General features: G+C 38.3%; 2 protein-coding genes across 2 annotated transcripts in view; one reads left to right on the forward strand and one right to left on the reverse strand.

Moving 5' to 3' along the window:
• The first annotated feature begins 443 nt into the window (after positions 1 to 443).
• Positions 444 to 27,631, forward strand: part of LOC120426081 (uncharacterized) — a 33,600-nt gene continuing 6,412 nt past the window's right edge. The window contains exons 1-8 of the mRNA XM_039590791.2: positions 444 to 2,673; positions 2,731 to 2,815; positions 11,542 to 11,818; positions 11,945 to 12,759; positions 12,841 to 13,357; positions 25,683 to 25,925; positions 26,010 to 26,396; positions 26,460 to 26,566. Of these exons, the coding sequence (XP_039446725.1) occupies positions 658 to 2,673; positions 2,731 to 2,815; positions 11,542 to 11,818; positions 11,945 to 12,759; positions 12,841 to 13,357; positions 25,683 to 25,925; positions 26,010 to 26,396; positions 26,460 to 26,566 (4,447 nt within the window). The 5' untranslated portion in view covers positions 444 to 657. The remainder of the gene's footprint in view (positions 2,674 to 2,730; positions 2,816 to 11,541; positions 11,819 to 11,944; positions 12,760 to 12,840; positions 13,358 to 25,682; positions 25,926 to 26,009; positions 26,397 to 26,459; positions 26,567 to 27,631) is intronic.
• Positions 25,448 to 27,237, reverse strand: LOC120426083 (60S acidic ribosomal protein P0). The gene is made up of 3 exons (XM_039590793.2): positions 27,172 to 27,237; positions 26,816 to 26,909; positions 25,448 to 26,564 (listed from the first exon to the last, which is right to left on the reverse strand). The coding sequence occupies exons 2-3, from the start codon at positions 26,867 to 26,869 to the stop codon at positions 25,671 to 25,673; spliced, it is 948 nt and encodes a 315-aa protein (XP_039446727.1). The 5' UTR covers positions 26,870 to 26,909; positions 27,172 to 27,237; the 3' UTR covers positions 25,448 to 25,670.

Genomic DNA, 27,631 nt, shown 5'->3' on the forward strand with positions numbered 1-27,631 from the left:
CCTTTGTTCTGCTGTTCGTAAAGCTGTTTCTTGACCCCTTTCCTTCCGATCTGCATACTAGCCTTTTGATCGGGCTGGTTTGCGATCATTTCTGGAGTTTTTTTTAACGTTCCAATAAACCAAATTTCCAGTTTTTGCTTTTTGGGTGTTTTTGAAACCGCCTTGAGTCAGGGGTATTAAAAACACCCAAAAAGCAAAAACTGAAAATTTGGTTTATTGGACCTTTAAAAAAAACTCCAGATTTTGATGAACCATGAAGGTGATGAACATTTATGCGAACAGGGGCAATTTAACAACTTAAGGAATTTAATTTATTTATTGGGCCCTCGATTGGACCTAAAAAAACACCAAAGTTGTATTTCTGCTTCGGAATATTTGGTCGAACCCCTCCTTTGAGGGCGGGATTAAACAAAATGTTATGCACACCTTTGACATTACCAACTTTGATTGTTGGAAAAAAAATGTCAACAAACATCCGAAGCTCTGAAATTCTGCTAAAATTGTTTTAATAATAGGTTTAGTTTTTTGTGTTTTTCTAATTTATTGTGAATAAAAAAAGTTTTTAATGTGTTTAATAAGCAGCTAATGAAAAAAACGTGAAAACTCAGTTTTAAAACTGTGAAAAAAGCTTGCAAAAAATTCAAACTCCCTTGCGCGATGGACCCGTCCGTCGACTTCGATCTGGCCAAACTGTGCCGGTGCTGCCGCAAGCGGGGCTCGGGCCTGCAGTCCATCTTCACCTTCGTCTGCAAATCCGGTGCCGCCACACTGCACGAGATGCTGCTCATTTGCATCCCCCAGTCGCAGCTCCAACCGGACGACGGTCTGCCGGAGCAGCTGTGCTCGCGGTGTATCGCCGCCGTCAGCTCGGCGTACCATTTCCGGAAGCGGTTCGAGGAGAGCGATGGGATTTTGAGGGCGTATGTGAAGGAGAGGGGTCGACAGGTGGAGAGCTTGCTGGGGGGGATGTCTGTGAAGGTGGAACTGGTGGACATTAAGGCGGAGCAGATTATCGTTGAGGCGAATCCGCTGGTTGAGGAGGAGCAGGAGGAAGAACAGGTGGAACCCGTCAAGGTGGAGCTGCAAATGGATTCCGATGATGGAAGTGAATTTGTGGGGGATGATAATGTGGACTTTAGTTCGGAGGAGGAGCAGTACGAGGAGAAGCCCAAAGTTAGTGGTGAGAAAAAAAGAGTCAGGAATCGGAAGAAGCCGGATCCGAGCGAGTACAAGGAATGTCCCACGTGTGGGAAGAAGTTTGATACAAAGTATCACTTGGACAGACACGTGAGGGCGCACAAGAATGACACCCAGTGCGAGCATTGCGAGAAGCGATTCTCGGCCATGGATTATAAGGACTATCGGAAGCACATGCTGACGGATCATCCTGGGATGGACATTCAGCCGCACAGGAAATCGACGGACAAGTCGGAAGGTCGAGACGATGAGGGCAGTGATAATGTGCCAAGTGCCAACGAGCCGGACGAGGATGACGAAGACAAGCCCGCTGGTAAAAAGAAAAGAGCCGGGAAACGGCGAGGTGCGAACGAGTACCGGGAATGTCCAATATGCGGCAAGGGTTTCCCCTCGAAGTATCACCTGGAGAGGCACGTTAAAACGCACAACAACGACACCAGGTGCGAGTTCTGCGACCAACAGTTCTCCGCCACGGCTTACAAAGAGTACTGCGAGCACATGCAGCTGGAACATCCCGGAATGCCGGTTCAACCGCACAAGAAGACAAAACCCATTGATAATTCGCTGGTCGAAGAATTCTTCAAAAGTATTCAGCAAAAGGAAATTTCCTGCAAGCTGTGCGATGCCAAACTTGAGCGGATCGCAGAGTTGCGGAACCACCTACGAACTCACTCCGATCCCAGCACGCTGATCAACGCAGGCATCCCGACAAAGACGTTCCTCTTCGCGGAGGGTTACGTCCCGGACAATTACCTCGACATCTTGGTTCAGCAAATCAATAACTGGGACGTACAACGCTTCTACCAGATCGTCGAACCCACCGGCGAAGAACTCACCTTAAGCGATTCCGACTCCGACCCGGAAGACCTCGTCCAACGAGTCCACACCTGCTTCATCTGCCACCAGAGCTTCCCCCGGCTCAAACTCCTCACCGACCACGCCGCCACCAGCCACAACCCCGAACAACTCCTCACCTGCCAGCACTGCCAGCAGCAAGGCTTCCCAAACAACACCATCCTCGAGCGTCACCAGCGGCAGCAGTGCGCCAATAGCGCCAAAAAGTTCCTCTGCGCCATCTGCAACACCAAGTTCATGTGGCAATCCAGTCTCGATAAACACGCCGCCGCCAACCACGCCAACCCGTCCGCCGATCCGCAGCACGATTCCGGCAAGCGGTTCCTCTGCCCGATGTGCAACAAGGGCTTCACCCAGATGCACCATCTCAAGCGGCACGTCCGCGGCCACGTGCCGTCCGAGAAGAAGTTCGAGTGTCCGGAGTGTCACCGGAAGTTCCACCGCAAGGACAATATGAAGTTTCACATGCGGACGCACCAGCCGAAGCGCGAGGACGAACCGCCCAAGCAGACGCACCTGTGCTCGCTGTGTGGACGGGGGTTTACGTCGAATTACAACTATGTGGTTCATATGCGACGGCACACCGGGGAGAGGCCCTTCAAGTGTGATCAGTGTGATAAGGTAGGTTGAATTGTAAATTTTCAAATTGATCGAAAATAACTGAAACTTAAATTGTAGGCTTTCCCGCGTTCGCTGGATTTAACGTATCACAAACGGACGCACACTGGCGATAAACCGAGCGTTTGCAACATATGTGGCAAGGGTAAGTTCCCAGACACATAAATTTCAAATGAAACTCCAAAATAATTCGTGGAGATTTTCCCCTATCCCCTATAAAAAGTGGAGCATCATCACTTCCGGTCTTCCAAGTCCCCTGTCCTTGCGGTGCGCAGTCTGGTTCAAGTGGGCTCAGGTATACAACCATCACATCACATGGCGAAATCCAGTCTGCAATCCGGTAAAATCATTTTTTCGTTGTCTTATTTTTGATTGTCGAGCTTAAGTATGACCCCTAAGCTACACCAAAGTTATTTAGAATTTTTAAATCCGCGTCCAAAATGGCGCTGATGAAATATTGAAAAATGCATTTTTTTTAAGAGGTTGACTATTTGACCTCTTCAGTTGACGCTCAGGCGAGGAACATCCTGGAAGGAGCGTCACTGACTACGTCCGTAGTCCTGTTAGATCATTCTTGATCAAGACAGTATAGCTCTGGTTCCTTGCGAGTGTCCTATTTTCTTACCTCCAGGTTGGCTTGGTTTTCATGATGACCTAGCTGGTGGCCTGTGGAAACGGATCGTAAACCTTTGACCACCGCGGGTCAGAGTCGAGACGGGCGCGACAATGTGGGAAAGGGAAGTAATTTGTGATTGTAGACGGTATTGTTTTGAATCGCAGTATGTTGAGTCAACTGCTGTGGATGTACCTGAAACATCGCACAACGGGGTCTCTCTTTTCTTCATTCTCAGCTACCACCTATCTCCTATTTTTATTTTTATTTTGCTCTTGTGATTCCCAATTCTAACAAACTTTATTTTGTTTTTTTTTTCCTTAAAAATATACTTTTCCTTAATGTACTAGTATTATCAAGTCTAATTATCATTCGCTTAATCTTTTTTGATTTTATTGCGAATTTATTTATTTGAATAATTCTTTATCTGTCCTATAAATTATGATTACTATAATCTAAGCTTGTTTTGTATCTCTATTTATTAACTATTGTCTAATTTTACATCTAATACATCTAGCTTCTCATTTTTATTCTTCAAAATACGCTCATCATTCTCTTACTATTGATACTTGATTTTTATAAAATAAATTCTCTTTTACTGTCTATTGTTTTCAATCTTCACCCTTTTTTCAAACAAGTTAGGTTTGAGCCCTTACTCAATTTATGGAATGGTTAAAGGATTAACACAAATATTACCATTGTATTTTTGGTAAACTTTTATAACATGCTTAGGACCAAAAATTGTAACAAAACAACGCGACAAAAGAAATAGCAACATATAAACACGACTCAACACTAGGAAAGGTTTCAGGAGAAAACAATACACAGTAAAATAACAACTAGTTTTTGAATTCAAGCTAAAAAAACAGTTTTTGCTTTAATGAAAGTTAATGGGCACACTTTAAATTGTTAGACGCTTATACTTACATCAAACCCTACGTAATGTACCACCCCCGGCCGAGTTAAAATGCGTAACCGGAAAAGAAGGTGTGCATGCCTGGCACGAACACTCAAAGTGTGTTCTAGCGTGTTGCTCGTACTGACTCAGAGCAAGGGTGAGATGTAGGTGTGGGCAGTGCGTGTTCGTCGGGAACCTGGTGCATAAGATCGGTCAAGGCCCGTTCTTACACTGAAAATTGCGAATTTGAAACACGAACTTCCAGCTTTCATTGTAAAGATTTCATCGTCTGTGACTTGAACCGCTTCCAACGACGATTGTTTTCTCCTGTTGCTGTTGGGTTGAGGGATTCCGTGTTTCCACCAATAAAATCATCCGCCCAGGGTCTTGGCATGCATTCAGAACTATTATTCTATATTGCAAAAAATAATCACTCACCTTTTTAAAAATTGCTGAGTTCAAACATCTGAAAAGGAAAATCATACATGAAGAGGAACACAACCCTCTTGATCCCCTACCGGTCAGCTTCGTACCATTCTCCATCACATATCCAGATTGGCGTAAAATTCCTCCACGTTGACGATGGTCGTCGGATTAATGTGCACCACCGAACCAACTTTGGGGTCGTTTCTTGTGCAGCGTCTGGTTGCGAGTCCAAAAAAACTTTTTCCTTAAAATATCATCGTAGAAAAAACACGTCTGCCCACACCATACCGAACGCCCCAAACCAAAATTCACAAAAAAAACTAAATTCATCTTCAAAACACCGTCATTTTTCTCCAATTTGCAGTTCGGGATTTTTTGAACGCGCTCGTAACCTCGAAAACCGTACAGCAAAACAAAACGATACGAACGATATAAGTGAAAACCGACGCAATTTGACGTTTGCGAGTGCAGCAACGCGATGCTAAAAAAAAGAACACAACGAAGACAACTTTGAAAGTTTTACTAATTTATCCTAAAAACCACAAAATCCGTCAACTTTCAGCAAAATCCACAAGGAAACACTAAAATGGATTACGGGGCCATCCATAAACCACGTGGACAACTAAGGGGGGGGGGGGGTTTGCCGATTGTCCACGCTCCATACAAAAAAGATTTTATTTGTATGGAAATTGTCCACGATGGGGGGGGGGGGGGGTTTGCGATTCCCAAAAAAGTGTCCACGTGGTTTGTGGATGGTCCCTACTGTGCCGCTTTTACACAAAGAGTATAGGCGCTCCTCAAACAGTTTTACACCATATAATCGCGAAATAGATTGCCGTGCTACCACAGACTTAACAGACCTCCATTTTTGAATTTTTTAAAATCAGTTAATTTAAAAAAAGTAAAAATTTTGAAATTTTTAAAATGTTCAATTTCTTTTCCTTAAAATCATAAATTGAATAAAAACTTTTTTACTATTTTGGTTTTAAGAAAATTTTGGTTTTTAGAAATTTTTGAATTTATGATCTTTTTTGTTCTTTTTGTTTTTTTATTCTTTTCAATACATAATCTACATTTTTTATGTTAGATATTTTGATTTTTTTTAATGACTGAATTTTTAATTTATTATTTATCAAATTAAAAATGGAGAATTTCGAAATTTCACTCGTTTTCGACAGCTCTGAGAGTGTAGACGTGTTTGTTGTGTCGTGCGCGCTAAAGGCATCGTTGCGGGCCTCGAGTTGTTTGACGGATGGAGGTGGAAGAGACCTCCGAGACGGATGATTTCCAACTCATCCCCGGAAATCGGAAGCGGAAGAAGTCCCCTGAGATCACCGGAGCTGTCGTCGAAGAAGGAAAAGTGGAGCAGAATGTGCTCAACAACAACAAGTTCAGCCCGCTAGCGGAAAATAACAACAACAACAATGCCAGCCCAGCAGGAGGAGGAGACGCCCCGGTGGTTCCGCCACCCGGCCAGTCGGCAGGTAAACAAAAGCAACCACCTTTGGTGGTAAAGAGCTCTACGGCCTTTTACAGGCTTGTGAAGATAACGTCGCTGTGTCAATACGATTTCGAGCCAATTTTCAAGATTACCCGGTTTGGCACCAAGGTAACCAGCTTCTCTGTCGAAGACTTCGACAAGTTGCAAGTGCTCTTCAAGAAGCACAAAGTAGAATTCTACACCCACGAACGACGGAGCGAACGAAATCATCGGGTAGTTGTTCGTGGTTTACCTGATGAACTAAAACCGGATGAGGTCAAGTACCTGCTGAAGAGGGATCTAAAGCTGGACGCGCTGGAGGTGCATGTCATCAAGCGGAAGGAAAAGTCCACCGTGGACGAAACTCCGTACATCGTGGTCTTCCCCAAGGGGTACACCAATCTAAAGAAGCTCTCTCCACTGAAGGTTGTGGCAAGCACTATCATCCGGTGGGAGGCCTACCGGAATAAGCGGCCGAACGTGACCCAGTGCAGGAACTGCTTGCATCTGGGCCATGGAACCAGGAACTGTCACCTAAAGGCCAGGTGCAACAGCTGTGGGGGTCCCCACACGACGGACGACTGCCAAGTGCAAGAAGCCGAGCCGAAGAGGTGTGCCAACTGCAACGGAACGCACGAAGCCATGGACCGAAGCTGCCCCAAGCGTGCGGATTTCATCCGGATGCGGCAGCAGTCATCGAATTCGAAACCGCCGGTACGGAAGGCGGAAAAGCAGAGTCCAGCAGTTCCGGCGTTCACGCCGGCGGAGTTCCCTCCGCTGCCGGGCGCAGTCCCGGACGTAAAACCAAAGGATCGCCCTCGACCCGCAGGAAGCAGTCACCAAAGTATCGGCGCCGGCGCCGGTACCACCCCCACGGCGGAAGAAAAGGAGGTGCTCTACAGTTCGACTGAGCTGTGGCACATTTTCAACGAGTACAGCGCCAGGTTTCAGACCTGCAAGACCCGCGTTGATCAACTAAGACTAGTTAGCTACATGCTCGGCAAGTATGGAGGAAAATGAGCATCTTTTTGTAATGTAGTATAATGTATTTTGAACTGTCCCTCGGTCCTAACCTGGTCCAAGCACCTAAAAGGACCTAATAAAAAATAAGTTAAGAAAAAAAAAAAAAAAATTTCGAAATTTTTGGCATTGCATGGCAAATTTTAAACTTTTTTTTAAATTTCGAAAATATAAAGAAATGACAAAATTTTTGAAATGCTCCATTTTTAATTTGATAAATAATAAATTAAAAATTTCAGTCATTAAAAAAACAAAATATCTAACATAAAAAAATGTAGAACTTTAAATTTTAATATTCATAAAAAATAGATTTTTCAAAATTTTCAAACTTTATTTCAATTTTATTTGAAAAAAAAAATGGTTTTCTAGAATATTTGATTTCTTTAAAGTAAAATAAAAACATTCAATAAAATTCTTGAAATGTTTAATTTGACATTTTTTTAAATTGAAAATTTTGATCATAGAGCAAATCGACGCCAACATTACAAAAAGCATCATGTACTAACCTTGCGTTTTGAGAAAAACGTATTTCTTGAGTTTTTTTTTATTTTTTTTAAAAAGGTCCAATAAACCAAATTTTTCAGATTTTGCTTTTTGTGTGTTTTTTAAATACCCCTGACTCAGGGCGGTTTCAAAAACACCCTAAAAGCAAAAACTGGAAATTTGGTTTATTGGACCTTTTCAAAAATAACTCCAGATTTGAATGATGAGCTGAGCATCATTTTTCAGTTCCCATTTTAATATAAAAGCAAAAGAAACTGTTCTAATGATATCAAACGATGAAAAACGTTGCTCTTATTGATACTTGATCATCCATATTCAATAAAACAGTATTTCCCTCATTATATTTATTTAAGAAAAACAAACATAACTTCTTTTGAAATCACCAACGTCTATATCACCCTTCTGTCATTGGAGGGCAAGTTTTGTTATGATTCGCTTTTCGTCGGCAAATCATGACGGCAGATCATGATTTTCATAATGTTTTTTTTTTTCGTCACGAGGTTCATGTAGTCTTTTATTTCATTTTAAAAGCCGTCGATCGAGTTGTCGCTGCTGCGGTTTGTTGTTTTGGAGTTTTGGGCAATAGAGCTTTATGACGTTTCGCGTACGCACACTAGCGCACCATTTGATTTTGCTGGCAGACAAAATTTAACCTCACTTTATTTTCGTGTACGTACACGCAATACATACGTACGTAGATTACTATATGACCAGATCGAGCCGATACGACTGAACGAGGCATAGTTTTTGGGCAGCTGCGGCAGAGAAAACGTTTACTTAACCTGTGAAACATATTAATATCAAAACAAAACGCAAAAACTAAATTTTTTGTTAAAAACCTGGAATCTGTTGAAGGCCGCTCCTTCACTTGTTTAATATTGTCCGCCATACTACTTTCTGGTTCATAAGGTTTGGCACATGACATTTTCACATAAATAATATTATTGAATGCCATAAGCCCACCATATAAATTGAAAAAGATTTTGAATAGTCATAATTTAAACTTATGGAATTCTAAAACGATTCACTTTTCACAGTTTATATGGTACGCCATATGAATTTTAATAGATATTTTGGCTGAGTGTAGGAGTACTCTCAGAATTTTTTTTTTTTTTTTTTTTTTTGCTGTGAACAGACACGGACCACTGCGACACTTGCGTATCTATTGTAGTATGATCTGTTCTCAGGTTTTCTGTTTTGCTGCTCTATACAGCCTGCCGAACGATCGTCTTCCGTAGCGCTATTGTTTGAGCGAGACAGTTTTTGACGAATTTTTCGAGCAGTTGCCCCCTCTCATTCCCCAGACCAATCCCCCAAATGCCATGCCACACGAGCACGAGAGACCGATCCGAGGACGTGGAGATGAGCGAGATTGAGGGGAAATCTCGTTTATTGACAAAGAACTTTGTCCTAAGACTGTCTGCAGCGCGAAGTTTTATAATTGTTTCAAATTGCGAGCAGCTTTAAATTTTTAGAACTGGCGGAAATGAAACTAGAACACGAACCTCGCAACGCGCTGATCTAAATGTTGTTTCAAAAAAATGCTTTTAATTGTGTACGTATGATTATCAACACAGCATCATAGTGTGTGTGTAAGAATACGTGGATATATCTATATATCTGATTTTTTTTTGAAACTGAGTTCTATTCCAGTTTCAAATCGTCTCACGTTTGAAACAAACTCGTCGAGCAGTTTTATTTCGGTTTCAAAATACTGCTCGAAAAATAAAACTGCAACTCCGCGTTGCGGGTGGTCTGTTTCAGTTCTATTTGAAAAATGAAACAGCTAGAACAAAGTAGAGCCGCGTTGCAAGCAGTCTAAGGTTTCTATACGTGGTGTCAATCCAAAATTTTCGCAAAGCGAAAACGTTACGTGACGAATTCCCCTCTCGGCAAATTTCCCCTCTTTTTGGTGCACGCTGGTTGGATGAACGAACGTTTCCCAATCAGTCAATCGAGAGACGTGAGATTAATGTATCTAAAATCACCCCCACTCCACCTCATAATTTTCGGATCTTCGACGAGCCAACAAAACTCGGCTCGGTCGGTCCCGGAAATTCATTCTATTGCTGGACGTCGACGAGAACACATCAGAAGCAGATGGCCTGGTGGCCCGGTAGCAGACGGCCTGGAGGTCTGGGAGCAGATGGCTTGGAGGCAAGGACCAGCTAAGACATGGCAGTCGCGGGAGTCGATCATTGGAACTGGCCACCTGGACTGGAGTGGCCGGAGGCCCCGCGGATGTTCCGATGGGGGGACATTTGCCGAACCATAAGAGTAGGGGCAATATGGGTATCAAACTTTATGGTTTTTGATACTGGACATGAAATTTGACATTTCGGCAGTAGTGGCCACATTTCGGAGTGGCCGGAGGCCCCGGGGATGTTCCGATGGGGGGACATTTGCCGGACCGTAAGAGTTGGGGCAATATGGGTATCAAACTTTATGGTTTTTGATACTGGACATGAAATTTGACATTTCGGCAGTAGTGGCCACAATCCGAAGTGGCCGGAGGCCCCGGGGATGTTCCGATGGGGGGACATTTGCCGAACCATAAGAGTAGGGGCAATATGGGTATCAAACTTTATGGTAATTATGAATCTAGTGAATCTTGGGAAATTTGGACCAGACAATGTAATCGAAAATTTCAACAACCATCTTGCAAAGTTCTTTGTCATACTGGTCATGTGTAACATAACCACCTGCACCTTTTTTTGACCCATCTAGAGATCCTTACCGATCATATAGCACAATCTTCAGCTCGAATTTTGCCTGAGAGCATGTGACCGAGTCGAAAGTAGCATTTGAAGCTCTTCTCTGTGTATTGTTGCAGAGTTCTTCAACGCTCAGACTCAGTCGCCAACAGATCGTCCGAGAGATTGGATGGGATGGGTTTTGGGGAGGCTGGGACTTGACAAATCAATTCCCGCAGCAGCCGAAATCCCCTCTCGGCCGCCACCTACCCCTTTTGCCTCGCCAGATGGGTTTCATGCCATCGACCTTCCGACTCTCAGAATATGCAATGACCCAGAAAGTGTTAAAATGTACATGATGCCTTTTGAACTGTTGCCGTCGAAATAAGCGTGCAGATGACACGCAATTGGGTCCTAAAATGAAGCTTAGATTGCTGATTTTATTGTTTACAGCGATAAAGGTTATTTTTCTGAGTACAATGACCCTTTGTACAACCACAAAGAGTTTAAAATGGATTTTTAAATCAATTTTGAAAACTTAACCTCGCGGTCCTTCTTGACAGAAAAGCTCCTACTTGACAGCTCGTTCCAAGGGGACCATAGTTGATCCATCGAAAAAATGTTGTCTTGTCAGAAAAAAATTTTGCATTAAAATGAAAAAAAGTGATCAGAAATGGTTTTTAATCGTGTTTTTTACCGTTGTACATAAAAATTGACATAGGGCTTTAGTACCCAATTGAAGTTGAACAATCTGTCAGTTCATCATTGGTTTATGTCTCTGCTGCAACAAAGCTTTTTCAGGTTGTGCTAATCAACTGTGGCTTTTGCCGTACTTTGGCTCAACTAAAATGTTTCTGCCCTCTGTGAGAGAGCACTTGAAAAAGTAATTTTCCGTCCTGCCTATAGAGTTATCTACGTGCGCATGTATTGCGTGTACGTACACGATGGATTTCTAGGTTAAAATTTGTACCCGCCAGCAAAAACAAATGGTAAACTAGTGTGCGTGAGATCGGGCTTAGATAACTCTATAAGAGTTATACTATAAGAGTTATCTAAGCCCGATCTCACGCACACTAGTTTACCATTTGTTTTTGCTGGCGGGTACAAATTTTAACCTAGAAATCCATCGTGTACGTACACGCAATACATGCGCACGTAGATAACTCTATTGTTAGGCGAATGTTGTTGAATGTTCTTGCAAAACCCTAACTCAACTTTTCCCCCTCCTTTCTCGCAGCATTCTCGCGCCATCACCGCCTGGTCCGTCACATGCGCGTCCACACCGGCGCCCGGCCCTACGCTTGCACCTACTGCGACCGTACCTTTACCCAGTCCAACGACCTCACGCTGCACATCCGACGGCACACCGGCGAGAAGCCCTACTCCTGCCCCATCTGTAACGAGCGCTTCATCCAGGGAACGGCCCTGCGCGCCCACCAGCGCTCCGTCGGCCACATCACCGAGGAGACACTGCTTCCGGTGAGCAACTACGGGCGCAGTTTGCTGGAGGGTTGAGTGGGTTTGTGGATGAATAAAAGTGTTTTTTTTTTTGCAAAAGTAGTAACGGTTTGTTTTAATATTCGACAGAAAAAAAAACAATGAGTAAACGTGAATCGAAAGTATCACAAGTGTTGTTGCAGTCGTAGTTTAGCGAATCGGAATTCGTCGGATGCCCCAGCGGAGGCGCAGCTTGCCGTCTTTGAGGTAGATTTCGGCGCGGCTTTTGAGCAAAAAGTCCGGCATGAAGAGGACGCGTTCGAGCGTGCGGCCGCTCTGTCGCAGGGTCCACCCGTTGGCGTCGACCGTGAGCAGTTCGACAAAGTACTCGTGGCACGTGGGAGGGTCCGCCGGGGGACCGTCTTCGCACTGGCCAATCGTGACGGCCATGTGCCTGCGCTCGTGTTCGGTGGCGCCCTGGTTCAGTCTGACTTCGAGTCGCCAAGCGATTTTGTTCGCGTCCAGCAGCGTTTGGGATTGAGTCGTGCGGCTGGTCAGGAAGTCCGGGATCGTGAGGTGGCCCTCGACGAACTTGGGCATCCGTTTGAGGTTGTGATCAGCAGGAATCTGCTTCAGTCTTTTACCCAACACGAGGGTGCTCCGCTCGGCGTCCGGATCCAAGGGGACTATGGCCACGCGCAGCTTGAGAGTGCCGTCCGCGGCAAAGTAGCCATCGTCGCGCAGCTGGGACACGGCAGCGAGCGTGCTGCAGTAGACCGTCCGGAGGCGACTCACTTCCATCGAATCGCTGCGCTGGAAGCTCTTGAGTGGAGATTCGTGGATGAAGCGCACCAACAGCTGGAAACGTCCCATCACGCCACGGCACTGGCTCGTGTCGACGTCCAAAATCAACCAGTCCATGTCCTTGCGGAGGCGCAACTGCCACGGAACACCGTACTGGTCACGGATGGTGGTCGCGCTCGTGGCATCTTCCACGATTCCCACACTGATGATCGACGTTTTGATCTCCGTCAGCACAGAACTACAAAATCAAAAAGCTCAAGTTAGTCTCAAACAAACCGTCAACACTCTTCAAAAGGGAACCTACTAGGAGTGGTCGTACTGCGGCAGCGGCACCTTCACCTTCGCCGGCTCCACGTCCTGCGCCAGCCGCGCCACATCGAACAGCTTCATCAGCTGATCCTGCTGCTTGGTCTGCAGGCTCTTCAGCAGCTGCCCACTTTCGTTCCGGAGCGCCCGCTCGACCACCTTCTGCATCTGCTTCTTCGGGTCGAGCGCGGCCATAATTTCCGCAAGCTCCCCCGCCAGCACCGCATTCTGCTCCGGCGGTTTTTCCTTCGCTTCCGGCTGGTCCTTGTCCTTGGGCAGCACGTCAAAGTGGTGGCACAGCACCCACAGGCTGTGCTCGATCTCCTCCAGCTTCCGGGCGTGCTGCTCGTTGGTGATGTGGTCCGGCAGGACGGGGCGCTTGTAGCGTCGGTCGGCCGTCGTGGTGGCCACGTCGAAAAAGACGATCGCCGGACACGGCTGGAAGCTCTTGGATGCGGTGGCCATTTCTTTCTTCGCAGCGGGGGAGATTCTTTGCTGGCGGGAAGGCACGAGGGTGGGCTATTAGCTGCCTAATTGAGCGGAGGGTGCAATTTATGCTTAAAAAGTACAAACGTGCGACGAAACGTTTCTAAACTTAAAACCAAAACAAAATGAGATTGCATTGATTTGTTTTGATTGTGCGGGCCGCGTTTTGGCAGCTTCCCTGTGGGAATTTTGGCTCGAACCTTGGGTCGATTTGGCTCGAGATCGAGCATAAAGCGACTCGAGCCTCGAGCCGAAATTCTCACTGGGTTTTGGCGCAACAATTTGCAACGGTGTGGCCATAAAGTCTGGAAAATCTCGTCGATGTCTGCAGAAAATGTTCACATTTGCAGAAAAACATGCAAGTTAGTGCATTTCCAGCGCTGATGGCAAACATCGAGGCAAATCAAATTTGTACCCGACGTCAAACCCAAAATATCAAAAATTCAAAATTAAAAAAATCAAAAACTTCAATATTCAAAAACTCCATAGTTTTAAAATAAAAAAATCGTTTTTCAAATAGATCAAAAATTTGAAATGTTCTGTTATGTTTTTCATAATGATAGATTTTCCAAGCTGGATATCACAAATTTAAGCTTCATTCCAGGACACAATTCTTAATTACCTGGGTCTTAAAATGAAGCTTAAATTTGTGATATTAGTGGTGATTATTGCAAGTCGTCATTTGTCGATAGTACCTAGATTGAGATCATTCGATCGTAATTTCTCGATCTACCATCGACAAATTACGACCGAAGATCGAGAAAATCTCGATATGCACTGAAAGAAACCAGCATAGCAAACTCAAGTGTTTTTTCACGTGAGAGTCTCAAAAAATAAACACGATCCTTTCACGTGCTTTCATTGCCCCTCACGTGTTTTACATTTCAAATGGATGTGAAAATAATTTGAAACCAGCTGATCGTTAGCGAGAAACCTTGCACTCTTTTTCACATGAAGTTCACTTCAAATTCAAATGAATTTCTCATCGATATGCCCCATTCGACATTTCCTTTGATTTTGAAGTGAAAAACACATTAGATTGGAATGTTTTGGTTTTGAAACGCGTCGGACGAAACAAATCTTCATTAGTAAAATGGTCACGGACGATGGTGGTGGAAAATTTGCTTTTCGGTTCGTTTCGGATAGAAATGATCGTTTAGCCAACAAATTTCCTAAGGATATTTTTAATATTTTGAGCTGGTGGTAGGTATAATCTAGAGGAAGAATTAATCTGTTTGAAATTAATGCGTTTTATTTTTTTCCAGAAGATCAGGTTTTGTCTTCGGAATCTGCTCCAGATCCGGAGCTGTTAGTCCTGAAAACGGCCTTTTCGAGATGCATCATGGATCAGGGCGGGCTACGGATTCGCCAGCTACCGGACCGAGCAGTACTTGGTCGGAACCTGATCATAATTCATCAACGCAGCGTTACCACGAGCGTAACAGTGAAGTGAAGTGAAAAGAGTGATTTTTGTGAATGTTTTCAAAAATGTTTTTTTTATATAAATAAAACTTGATTCTGATTTAAACCAAGAAATAAATTTAAAAAAAAGAAACCCCCTCTCATTTTTTACACAAATTAAAACCATTGGAAATCTATTCCATTTACACTACAAAATCATTTAACATTAATAGGAAAAGCATTGCAAATTCACGTGCGTCGTCACGTGAAGTTAACGTGTTTTGCTTTTGAATTTACCGTGTCGCGCGATGAGATTTTTCGAAGTGATTTGCACATGACATTCACATGTAAACACATGTAATTCACATGTATGGGGCAGATTCACGTGTGAAACATTTGATATTGCTGTGTGCCTTTCATTCAGTGTGGGTTCGGCAGGGTGACCACTCAAATCCCATTTTCAAATTCCCGACTTTTTCCAGACTTTTCCAGAATGCTCAAATAATACGCATTTCTTATCTAAAGAATGATTTCAAGCAAAAAACTTTCTATAAGAAAAGTCAATATTAACCACCGAAAAAAATTAAATTAAATTAAAAATAATGCAAATATAGGCATTTTTTGTAAATACAGAAACTAAACAACAATCGAAAAAAAACTTCACAAATGGAACTTCATTATTATGATTCAGAGTAGAAACACAAACAATTAGTCTTTGAAAAAATTATCGAAAGTTCAACAATACTTATAACATTCATGTTATTTTTTAAATTGGCAAAAGTATACTTCGTTTCAACTGGAAATGACAAAAAGTTAAAGATAACTTAACTTAAAATAGCGTTCCTATTTTTTCAAAACTTCATCATCATTTTAAATCAAAGAATGATTGAAACATAATTGCTGTTATTATTCATTCAAAGTGTCGTGATCGGGGACTTTCTTTTATAATAAAAACACAGATATTTTGCAATTAACAAACAACACGTCTTATTCCACAGAAATTAACCACAAAACTGATTTGACAATCTTCATTCTCTCTTTCGCCAGCCGCGCGCATCTCGTTGTTTTCTCGCTTGTTGTTCTCTCTCGCAGCTCGCTAGCGCGCTCTCGCACTCCATCCGCAATCAGCTAACAAGGCAATATTCATGAAGGTGCGCACTTTTTGTTGCGCTCTTAACTATTATTTATGATTTATATCAATGTTATAATAAATACTCATTTAATAATTTATTACATATTCAATCCTGCAACCCATAATCCCTACATTCTCCCTCTTTTCTACTCTCAAGATGACGAATATCAATCATAATTCCTAACAGAAAAATTGCATGAATGCTAAATTAATCAATGTTTTTTTAAATTTCCTAAAAGATTTTCGTCGGGTTCCTCGACTTTGTTTTCATGCTGATCTAAATACGAAAGCGCAGTCTTCGAAATGTTTCATCTATGTTGTCCAAGAGACTGACATCCGATCGCAGGAGTTGTAGAAAATGGAATGCACTGATGAGGTTGAAAATTTAAAACACCTGAAAATATAAGAAAAAGAAAAAAAACGAGGAGAAAAACAAAAACCACAAATATTTCTCAAATAAACGCAGGTTTATCAATTTTTTTATGCAATACGAGATTAGTGATTGTTTACCTGATTTTCTTTAAATTTTATGTAATTTAAAATTAAAAAGCAAATTTTACAAACATTGCTGAAACAACACAACACGATTTAAAAAAATAATAATTCAAATTCAAAAGCAATTTTTTTTTAAACATTTCGAATTAAATGGAATCAAATTATTTTTCTTTATTATCATTTTGTGAATATGAAATATAAAACAATGTGTTCTAAATTCAAAAATCTAACATGTTGCTGACTTAAATAACAAATGAAGCATAATCCTGGCGTTTTTAAAGTTTTAAATTCATGTGTACCATATAAAACAAAGAATAAATATTTCTAAAAATATTTACAATGTGGTAATTTATTTAATTTATTTAAAAAAAAAATCTGAAACAAAAACTATGACAGGCACAGATATTGTTTTTACTCAAATTTACACTTTGAATTTATGTGCGCCCGCCACGGAGTTCAAATCGATCAGCCCAGTGCCACGTCCGATTGATCCACCAGACGGGACTTGAAGTTAAACATAAACTGATTTTTATATTAAATGCAGTCGTGACGAAAAGTATATGTTTGTAATTAATACCCAAAAACACCCAAAATGGATCTACAAGCAAGCTTATTCCTTCCTCATTTTCAATATTTTTATCTGTACTTTTCTGTAATTTATTCCCAACCAAGCTGTACAGCTAAAACAAACAACTTTTTTTTTTATATAAAGGCTAATATGGAAATCGGAAGGAAAGGAAGGCTTTACGAACAGCAGAACAAAGGAGAGGGAGCGTTTTCTTGGGGCTTTCCTTCACCCTATCTGGCTTGCTTTCGCTTCTACTGCTGCCCATTTGATTTTTTTCTTGACCGGTTCCTTCTGATGTACACACACCGCTTAACATTGTATCAAAAATTACCGCATTTTAACTAATTTTGAAACTGTTTATAAATCATGGCAAAAATTACTAAAATGCAAAATCAGTAATATTTTTAAAGAATTTGTTTTCATCAGTACCGGTACACTTTCATAAAATAAAAAATAGTCCGTATTTCAGTTTAGGATGATTTCTTAAAAAGCAATCTCAATAAATGAAGCAAATTGCAAAAATAAGATAAATAATTCAATTAATGCTCAAAATGTGCTTTGCTGCACAAAATACATTTTTATAAAAAAATAAAATCAAATGTTGTTTATTCTTGCCACAAAAGCTTTCTTAAATTTTTTTTTACCGATTTAACGATTTTGTTCTGTAAATGCATGGTAGTATCAAGATTTTTCAACTTTTATATTAAAAATTTTGAACTTTCTATTAATATTCACTTACGCGATCTTTTAACCAAACAAACGATAGTTTTTACCGAATAGTTTTTTTTTTCTCTGTTGTGTCTACTTAATAATATTTTTGTTTATCTTGAAACAAACATAGTTCAGAAAATATTATTCTAATGAATAATTTGATTTTTTTCTTGACCGGTTCCTTCTGATGTACACACACCGCTTAACATTGTATCAAAAATTACCGCATTTTAACTAATTTTGAAACTGTTAATAAATCATGGCAAAAATTACAAAAATGCAAAATCAGTAATATTTTTAAAGAATTTGTTTTCATCAGTACCGGTACACTTTCATAAAATAAAAAATAGTCCGTATTTCAGTTTAGGATGATTTCTTAAAAAGCAATCTCAATAAATGAAGCAAATTGCAAAAATAAGATAAATAATTCAATTAATGCTCAAAATGTGCTTTGCTGCACAAAATACATTTTTTTATAAAAAAAATAAAATCAAGTGTTGTTTATTCTTGCCACAAAAGCTTTCTTAAATTTTGTTTTTACCGATTTAACGATTTTGTTCTGTAAATGCATGGTAGTATCAAGATTTTTCAACTTTTATATTAAAAATTTTGAACTTTCTATTAATATTCACTTACGCGATCTTTTAACCAAACAAACGATAGTTTTTACCGAATAGTTTTTTTTTCTCTGTTGTGTCTACTTAATAATATTTTTGTTTATCTTGAAACAAAACATAGTTCAGAAAATATTATTCTAATGAATAAAACAAAATCATGTGGTAAATTGTTGCAATAAAAATAAAATATATAAATTGAAATAAATGCCGTTCCGCTATATTCGATTTCTATTATATGTCAAATTAATTTTCTCTTCAAATTGTATTTAAAGTAGCTAAAGGAATGGATTCAAGCACTTTTGATATTACCGTAGATTAGATTATTTAATGTTACATTTAATCATGATCCAAACAATGTTTAAGGTCATTTTATTTATAAATACCTTCAAAATTTACTGTGCTTATCAGATAACAACAAAAAAAATATTTTGTTCAATTATTCTTGTAATGCATAGATGTATAGATTGCAATCTGACTACTTTCTCAAAGGGTTCCAGCTCAGGCGAAACATTTTTCAAACTACCACCGCAGAGGTCTGTCAGGCTCCAACACGGTGGAGACAATATCCTAACCATAAATTCCTTCAAAACGTATCTTGCTTACCTAAAAACAGCTGAAAGATTTTTTTAATGTTTTATTTTTAAATATTTGGTTTTATTTTTCTCGTAATGTAAAATGGGTTCCAAGCAACTTTGATATATTACTTGAGTAGATTGTTCACAGAAACTTATTTTTTATAATCACGATCTTTACGATCCCTGTCAATGGTTTCTTTTCTTATTTAAAATTTTAACTTTTTCTTTGCTGATAAACTCCTGTTATGTAATTTGAAAAAGTTTGGTTTCATAATTAAGTACAATCGATTAAAGAACCCCAAAGTGTCTTTAATTTATTTTAAAATAATGTTTCTTTTAATTTAATTTTGATATATTTACTTTACTAAAATTCTGAAAGTGTTTTTTTAACTCAATAAAATGATACATTGTTAAAATATAATTTCTATCGAAATTAATGAATGATTTTGAACTATTTTGATACAAATCACAGATATTGCATTGAAAAATAAAAATTAATATAATAAATATAAATGTTTCCTAGTTTTTTTTTAATTATGTTTTTTTTTTCGTTGCTCAAATTGTCACTCATACTTCTCAATTCTAGATTAAATTTTCAAAACAACCTATCCCTCATAGGTTTCCTATGCAGATAGGGCCTTTTGAAAATTTAATCGAGAATTCAAAATTAATATTTAAATATTTGTATTATTTTCTCTTGTGACGCAACGCTCTCACACTTTAAATTATATTTTAAGAATTTCTGATGATTGATCATTCCTTTATTTATTATTTAAAAATGCATCAAATTAATTATTAAGTGAATTATTTTACCTTTTTTAACTAATAATGTAATGTTCATGTTAACGATTACTTAAATTTTTACTTCCCTGTGAAATAATGTTGGGTTTCAAGCAACTTTTGTATCACAGCTGAGTAAATCGATTTAAGTAACAATTAACCATAACTACTATCAATATGGAATACTTAATCATTAACGTCTTTCAATTTAGAGGTTTATCTTTCAAGAGAGGACAACTCCAGTGTACGATAAAGTGACAACCGTTTTAGTCCTATTCGATGAATTTAAAATCATTTTTTTGGGTAGTTCACAGACATAACTCTAAAATACATATTGCTTTATCTGTGGATACAAAAAAGTGCTCACTTTCACAGTTAAATTTATTTATTCATTTTCTTTGGTCAATTTCTTTTGTGATGTTAAAGACGGTTCTTAATTGAATGAAAAGATTTGCTGAACAATATATTTCTAAAATCCATAAGGCTCCTTCTGCGAAGTTATTTAAAAAAAATCATCGCAAAAGTCTGTCGGGTTCCTTTATCGAGGAGATTGTTATCTGACTGCTTTCGCAAAGAACTCCAGCACAGATTATTCATTTTTTTAATCTGACTACCATCACAGAGGTCTGTCTGTCAGGCTCTAACACAGAGAAGACTTTTTTCTGACTACCATCGCAGAAGTCTGTCAGGATCCAACACAGAGGAGACTTTTTTTCTGACTACCATCGCAGAAGTCTGTCAGGCTCCAACACAGAGGAGACTTTTTTCTGACTACCATCGCAGAGGTCTGTCAGGCTCCAACACAGAGGAGACTTTTTTTTCTGACTACCATCGCAGAGGTCTGTCAGGCTCCAACACAGAGGAGACTTTTTTTTCTGACTACCATCGCAGAGGTCTGTCAGGCTCCAACACAGAGGAGACTTTTTTTCTGACTACCATCGCAGAGGTCTGTCAGGCTCCAACACAGAGGAGACTTTTTTTTTCTGACTACCATCGCAGAGGTCTGTCAGGCTCCAACACAGAGGAGACTTTTTTTTCTGACTACCATCGCAGAGGTCTGTCAGGCTCCAACACAGAGGAGACTTTTTTTTTCTGACTACCATCGCAGAGGTCTGTCAGGCTCCAACACAGAGGAGACTTTTTTTTCTGACTACCATCGCAGAGGTCTGTCAGGCTCCAACACAGAGGAGACTTTTTTTTCTGACTACCATCGCAGAGGTCTGTCAGGCTCCAACACAGAGGAGACTTTTTTTTCTGACTACCATCGCAGAGGTCTGTCAGGCTCCAACACAGAGGAGACTTTTTTTTCTGACTACCATCGCAGAGGTCTGTCAGGCTCCAACACAGAGGAGACTTTTTTTTCTGACTACCATCGCAGAGGTCTGTCAGGCTCCAACACAGAGGAGACTTTTTTTTCTGACTACCATCGCAGAGGTCTGTCAGGCTCCAACACAGAGGAGACTTTTTTTTCTGACTACCATCGCAGAGGTCTGTCAGGCTCCAACACAGAGGAGACTTTTTTTTCTGACTACCATCGCAGAGGTCTGTCAGGCTCCAACACAGAAGAGACTTCAAAATTAACTATGACTAATCAATTATAACGGCAAAAAACGTTGCTCAAATCAAATTTCAAAGCAAAACATTGATTGTCAATTTCTGCATAAATCTATAAAATTTTCATTAGATTTCTAAAACGATAGTTTTCAATTTCCACAGCATCAAGCAACAATCTAATATTGCATCAAATTCACATCAAAAAATTTATCGTCAATAATAACAACAATCAAATCTTCATTCAAATGAGAACTATACATTTTTTCATTAACCATAAAATTAATAATCAAATTTAGCATCAACTTCAAAACAAAACATTGGTCATCAATTACCATATGAACAATCAAATATTGCGTCAAATTTAAAACTCAAAATTGCCCATCATAAAACCACAATCAAATATTGCATGAAATTTAAAACCGAAAAAAATACCTTTCTATAATAACAAAACTCAAATTCTGAAAACAAATCTTGGCCTTCGATTGCCACAACAAAAAGCAAATCTATCATCATATTCAAAATAATAACTGGTTTTCGATTACCACAATATCAATCAAACCTCGTATCTTAATCGAAACAAAATATTGGTTTTCATTTATCGCAAAAATAAGCAAATTTGTCATCTTATCATAACAAAACATTGGTCTTTAATTCCCTCATCAACAATCAACTCTTTCAATCAAAATTAAACCTGTAAATTTTGTAATTTGTGATTTTATTGGACTTTGCATCAAGTTATTGCCACAACAAGCATATCTTTCATTAAATTTAAAACAAAACTAACAAGAAGCAAATATTTATCTTATTCAAAAATAAACATTGGTCTTCAATTACCAAAATAACCAGCATCCAATCCAAAATAAAAATAATGATCATCAATAATAACAACAATCCATAACAATCAAATTTTGCATCAAATTCAAAACAAAACATTGGTCGTCAATTATAATAACAACTATAAAATTCAAACAACAAATTTGATTTCAATTACCAAAACAACAACTAAATTAAAAACAAATTATCTACCTTCAATCGCAAACTAATCCTCCATCAAATTCAAAAAGAAATATTGATTTTCAATTTCCACAATCTTGTCAAATCTTTTGTCAAATTATAAACAAAATATTGATTTTCATCAATCACAAAAATAAGAAAAAAAATTGAAGTCTAATTCGTAACAAAACATTGGAGTTCAATTTCCACAACAACAATTAAACATTGCATCAAATTAAAACAAAACATTGGTCGTCAATCAAAACAACAACAATCAAATCTAAAGCAAAAATGTGATTGAACAAAAACAATCAAATTTCGAGCAAATTATTTGCCTTCAAATTCCACCATTAACTTAGAATAAAACATTGGTTTTCAATTATCACAACGAAAAGCCAAACTTACTACTTCAAAACAAAACATTCATTCCCAATATCACAACAACAAGCAAATCATTCATTAAATTCAAGACCGTCAATTATCGCAGATAGTTTTATGCCTTTTATCAATTTCAAATAACAAGTTCAAGCAAACATCTACCTGTTTCAAAACACAGGCAAAACAACAAAGCGAAACTTTGGACCTGCATCCTGGCAGGTAAACAAAACTGTTGGATTTCACAACACAACAATTCAAGCAAAACAAATGATCTTTCATGAATCAAAAGGTTCGACTTACCGGACTGTGCCATTGTCGTGATCGGGGACTTTCTTTTATAATAAAAACACAGATATTTTGCAATTAACAAACAACACGTCTTATTCCACAGAAATTAACCACAAAACTGATTTGACAATCTTCATTCTCTCTTTCGCCAGCCGCGCGCATCTCGTTGTTTTCTCGCTTGTTGTTCTCTCTCGCAGCTCGCTAGCGCGCTCTCGCACTCCATCCGCAATCAGCTAACAAGGCAATATTCATGAAGGTGCGCACTTTTTGTTGCGCTCTTAACTATTATTTATGATTTATATCAATGTTATAATAAATACTCATTTAATAATTTATTACATATTCAATCCTGCAACCCATAATCCCTACACAAAGGATTTAGAAAAATGTTAAGGTCTTCATAAAATTTTAATTTTGTAATTTTTGATATTGAATTTTTTAATAAATTTTAATTTATCTAGTGGTCAGTAATTAATTGTTTTTTTTTCAATGAACATTCAGTTAGATATGATTTTATGTTTTACCACTTATTTTAAGCAAAATGTTTGAAGATACAATTTTTTTAAACAGTTTTGCAATAACTCTAAATTTCTTTGATTATTTTTTGCAATTTCAAAATTTTCTTTATGTTTTCAAAACGTAAAAAAGTATTTACTAAAAAACCATTGCCAAACTCAAGTTAGAATCTGTTTTCAAATATTCAATCTATGTGACAAAATGAAATAGAATCATAACTCTAAGCTGGCCATTAGGCTCTATTTTTATATTAGTTTTTCATTAACTTTACCTCTTGTATGATAAACAAAAATGTATAGAGATCATATGATTCATGAAAAATATTATGAAGATCTGTGTCAAAGACTTAATTAAGATTTTGAATGTCTTAAACAGCTTTTACATACTCAAATATATTGAAATAGTGAAAAGAACCTTAAATTTAAAGTAAGTTATTAAAGCAGAATTGAGTGAATTCAAGTTGAGAATTGTACAAAATATTACAAAATTATTCATGAGTTAAAAAAATAATTTTCAATCAAGCATGCTTATAATTTCCGACTTTTTCCGTCTTTTTGACAAATAATCATAAATTCCCGACTTTTCCCGATTTTTGGCGGATTTTGGCGAATTCCCGACTTTTTCCCGACTTGACTTTTAGACTTTTTTTAAATTTTTGACATTTTTAAAATTTCTAAAATTTTCAAAATGTTTTGAAATTTTTTAAAATTTAAAAGATTCTTAAAAATTAAAAAAAATTGAAAGTTCAAAATTTTTAAAATCTTTAGAAATTTCAAAAATTTTAAAAGTTTAAAAAAATTCTAGAAATTTCAGAAATTTCAAAAAAAATTAAAATTTTAGAAATTTTAAAACTTTTGAAATTTTTGAATTTTTGAAGTTTGGTTCGCAATTTCAAAAATTTCAAAAGATTTAAAATTTCAAAAATTTCTAAGTTTTTTTTTAATTTATTTTTTTTAACTTCTAAAACTTTTAGATTTTTTTAAATTTCTAAATTTTTTAAAACGTTTAAAATTTGTAAAATGTTTAAAAATTTTAAATTTCAAAAAAAAATTAAAATTAAAAAAAAATCTAGAAATTTTTGAAATTTTAAATCTTTTGAAATTGCGAACAGAACTTCAAAAATTAAAAAATTTCAAAAGTTTTAAAATTTCTATAATTTCAATTTTTTTTTTGAAATTTCTAGAATTTTTTTAAACTTTTAAAACTTTTAAAATTTCTAAAGATTTTAAAATTTTTGAACTTTCAATTTTTTTTAATTTTTAAGAATCTTTTAAATTTTTAAAAATTTCAAAACATTTTGAAAATATTAGAAATTTTAAAAATTTCAAAAATTTTAAAAAAGTCTACAAATTAAAAATAAAAATTTCAAAAATTTTACAAATATTAATTATTTTAATTAAAAGAAAATAAAAAAAATGAGTTTTAATTTTTAAAATTTTTAAGAAATTTCAAGTTTTTGAAATTTTGAAAACTTATAAAATTTGAAAAATTTTAAATTTTTAAGAAATTTCAAATTTTTAAGAAATTTCAAATTTTTAAGAAATTTCAATTTTTTTAAATAACTGAAATTTTTATGGAATTTTTGAAATCAAAATTCCGTTTAGATAAAAAGATATTCAAAAAATGGTATTACAAATTACGATCGTAATTTCTCGATCTACGATCGAGATTTCTCAATAGTAAAATTACGATCGTATTTTGTCGATGGTAGATCGAGATTTGTCGATGGTAAGTCGTAATCTTACTAGTTTTTTTTCATATTTAAATTTTCAACTTTTCGAATATTTTTCTATTTGAATTTTATAATTAATATTTATTTTTTATTTCGATGAGCTTTTACAAGCGGATTCTTTTGAAATTAAGTAATTAAGCTTTGCGAAGTTTGTCTCAAAAGTTTTGCAAAATATTTAAATTGTTGGTTAACCTACCAAACATACGAGAATTTAGCCGAATTTCAATAAAAAAGTTTATGGCTTTCCAAAATTTATGATTTTGTGAAAAATTTCAGTAGTTTTGACTGAATTCAATCATGAGAGTTGGTGTTGTTTTAATCAGTTTTGGCTGGAGGTTTTCTTTCCTTATGCAAATGGGCGAGACTGCAATTTTTTTTATCTTTTAAGATGATTTTATTTAAACATACATGTTTGCATGTATAATTGCGTACTCAACGTGCAGCCGGGCGACGGCACCGGGAACCTTCGGCCGTATATCGCCAGTGGGACCCATCGTCATAAGCCCCGGACGAGTAGATACGACCGTTGAAGAGCGCCCCGGCACCACCCACCCAGAACGCACACACATTGAGGCTCGATGTAGGTACACCCCTTAATCGAACAGACCGAAGCCCATATCGTCGTCCTCGGACTCGGACTCTTCCTTCTTCTCCTCCTTGGCGGCGGCAGCCGGAGCGGCCGAAGCAGCAGCAGCAGCCGGGGCAGCGACCGCGGCGAACTTGCTCGGGTCCTTGATGAACTCCTTGACCGTTTCGGCCTCCTTGAACTCGACCTCGGTGACGGCGGCGATGGCCAGCAGGTTGCGGAAACCGTTGGCAATGCTGTGCGGCACGGAAGCCAGCGTCGGGTAGCCGATCTCGAGCGAAACGGCCGCCAGGTTGGCCACTCCGGCCTGGAACTTGGCGCGCAAATCTTCCGGCTTGATGTCCAGAATCTCCGGCGAGAAGATCGAACCAGAGTCGTACACCTGCTCAATCTGCAGACCGTACGAGAACGGCGAGATGTTCAACATGTTGAGCAGCGTGGCCTCGGAAGCTCCGACCTTGTCACCGGGCTTCAGAATGGGCACATCGTTGATGATTTCAATCGTACCCTTGGAAATCTTGGTCGGGATGGACAGCGCCTGGAAGAAGGAGGTCTTCTCGGGGCCGAGACCGGTGTTCTGGGCCGGGATGATGACCTCCAGCGGAGCGATGGCACCAGCACGAGCCGGGGCACGCACCTTGCTCTCCATCAGCTTGTCGCGGATGTCGGCCAGATCGCCCTTGGTGAACACGAAGCCGACATTGCCGCGGATGTGCGGCAGCAGCTTCTCCAGGTTGCTGTTGTTCTCCAGATGACCACGGATGGCCTTGCGCATCATCGTGTTCTTGCCCATCAGGACGATGGCCGAGCCACGGAGCGAGATACGGATGGTCTGCATCTGGCGGGAACCGACATTGTCGGCGCCCACGATGAAGCACTTGGGGTACTCATCGAGCAGTTGCTGCAAGCAAAAAATCAACAATTAAAACCCGGACCACTTCCAAGGAGACACTTTGAGGTTAGGTTTTGCGGTCAGACGTGAGGTAGTTTTAACCAGTCCCGAATACCGAACACTTCCTGGGTTCAGCTTTGTTCAAGCAAGGAAGCCGAATATCCGTGAGATTCTTTGTTGTTTTTCATCATTTTGAAGAAGGGGGGTGAGAAACATAACCTGCAATCACGACGGGGGCATTTCCGGCTCGCGACACTTACCACAATCTTGACGAAGTAGTTGGCTTTCCAGGTGGTCTTGTCCTCCCTACCCATCTTGAATGTTAAATAGGGACTTCCCAAGGAAATTTAAGAACTGCAAAGAAAGGGAATGAAACGAAAATTGTTGAATTCGAAGCTTGAAAATGCGACCACCATTTTGGAATTTTGATCGGTCGCCGTCAAAACACGTGGAAAAGTGAGACGCAATTTAGTTTTGTAATTTAGCGAAAAATTAACTTCGGTACACTAATTGTAACATTAAAATTACCAAATCAACACTTTAATAAAGCTTTTAAACAAGTCAAAATCCAAAAAAATCCACTTTTCCACGCAAAATTGAAGAAAATTGCACCTACCAAAACCGAGACAATTTGCTCTCTTGAGCGTTCACGAAAGTAATGAACGAGTGGACGGTTTTCGCGGTGACATTTCGGCTGTTCAAGAGCCCCGGTGTGAAAACAGACGGCGTGCTACACAGTCAAATGAAACTCATTAGATTTCGTTTCATCTACCCCAAAATAGAGTCACCAAAAATTTTATAATTTTATAATTTTATAATTTAATGATTTTATAATTTTATAATTTTATTATTTTATTATTTTATAATTTTATAATTTTATAATTTTATAATTTTATATTTTATAATTTTATAATTTTATAATTTTATAATTTTATAATTTTATAATTTTATAATTTTATAATTTTATAATTTTATAATTTTAAAATTTTATAATTTTATAATTTTATAATTTTATAATTTTATAATGTTATAATTTTATAATTTTATAATTTTATAATTTTATAATTTTATAATTT

Source organism: Culex pipiens, chromosome 3 (assembly GCF_016801865.2).
Source record: "Culex pipiens pallens isolate TS chromosome 3, TS_CPP_V2, whole genome shotgun sequence".
Taxonomy (NCBI): Eukaryota; Metazoa; Arthropoda; class Insecta; order Diptera; family Culicidae; genus Culex; species Culex pipiens.

Excerpts from the sequence above, each read along its gene's own strand:
- LOC120426083 (XM_039590793.2), bottom strand. The coding sequence starts at position 26,869 with ATGGGTAGGGAGGACAAGACCACCTGGAAAGCCAACTACTTCGTCAAG. Across the intron at positions 26,565-26,815 it reads ACTACTTCGTCAAGATTGTG|CAACTGCTCGATGAGTACCC; the intron begins GTAAGTGTCGCG and ends TTTTGCTTGCAG.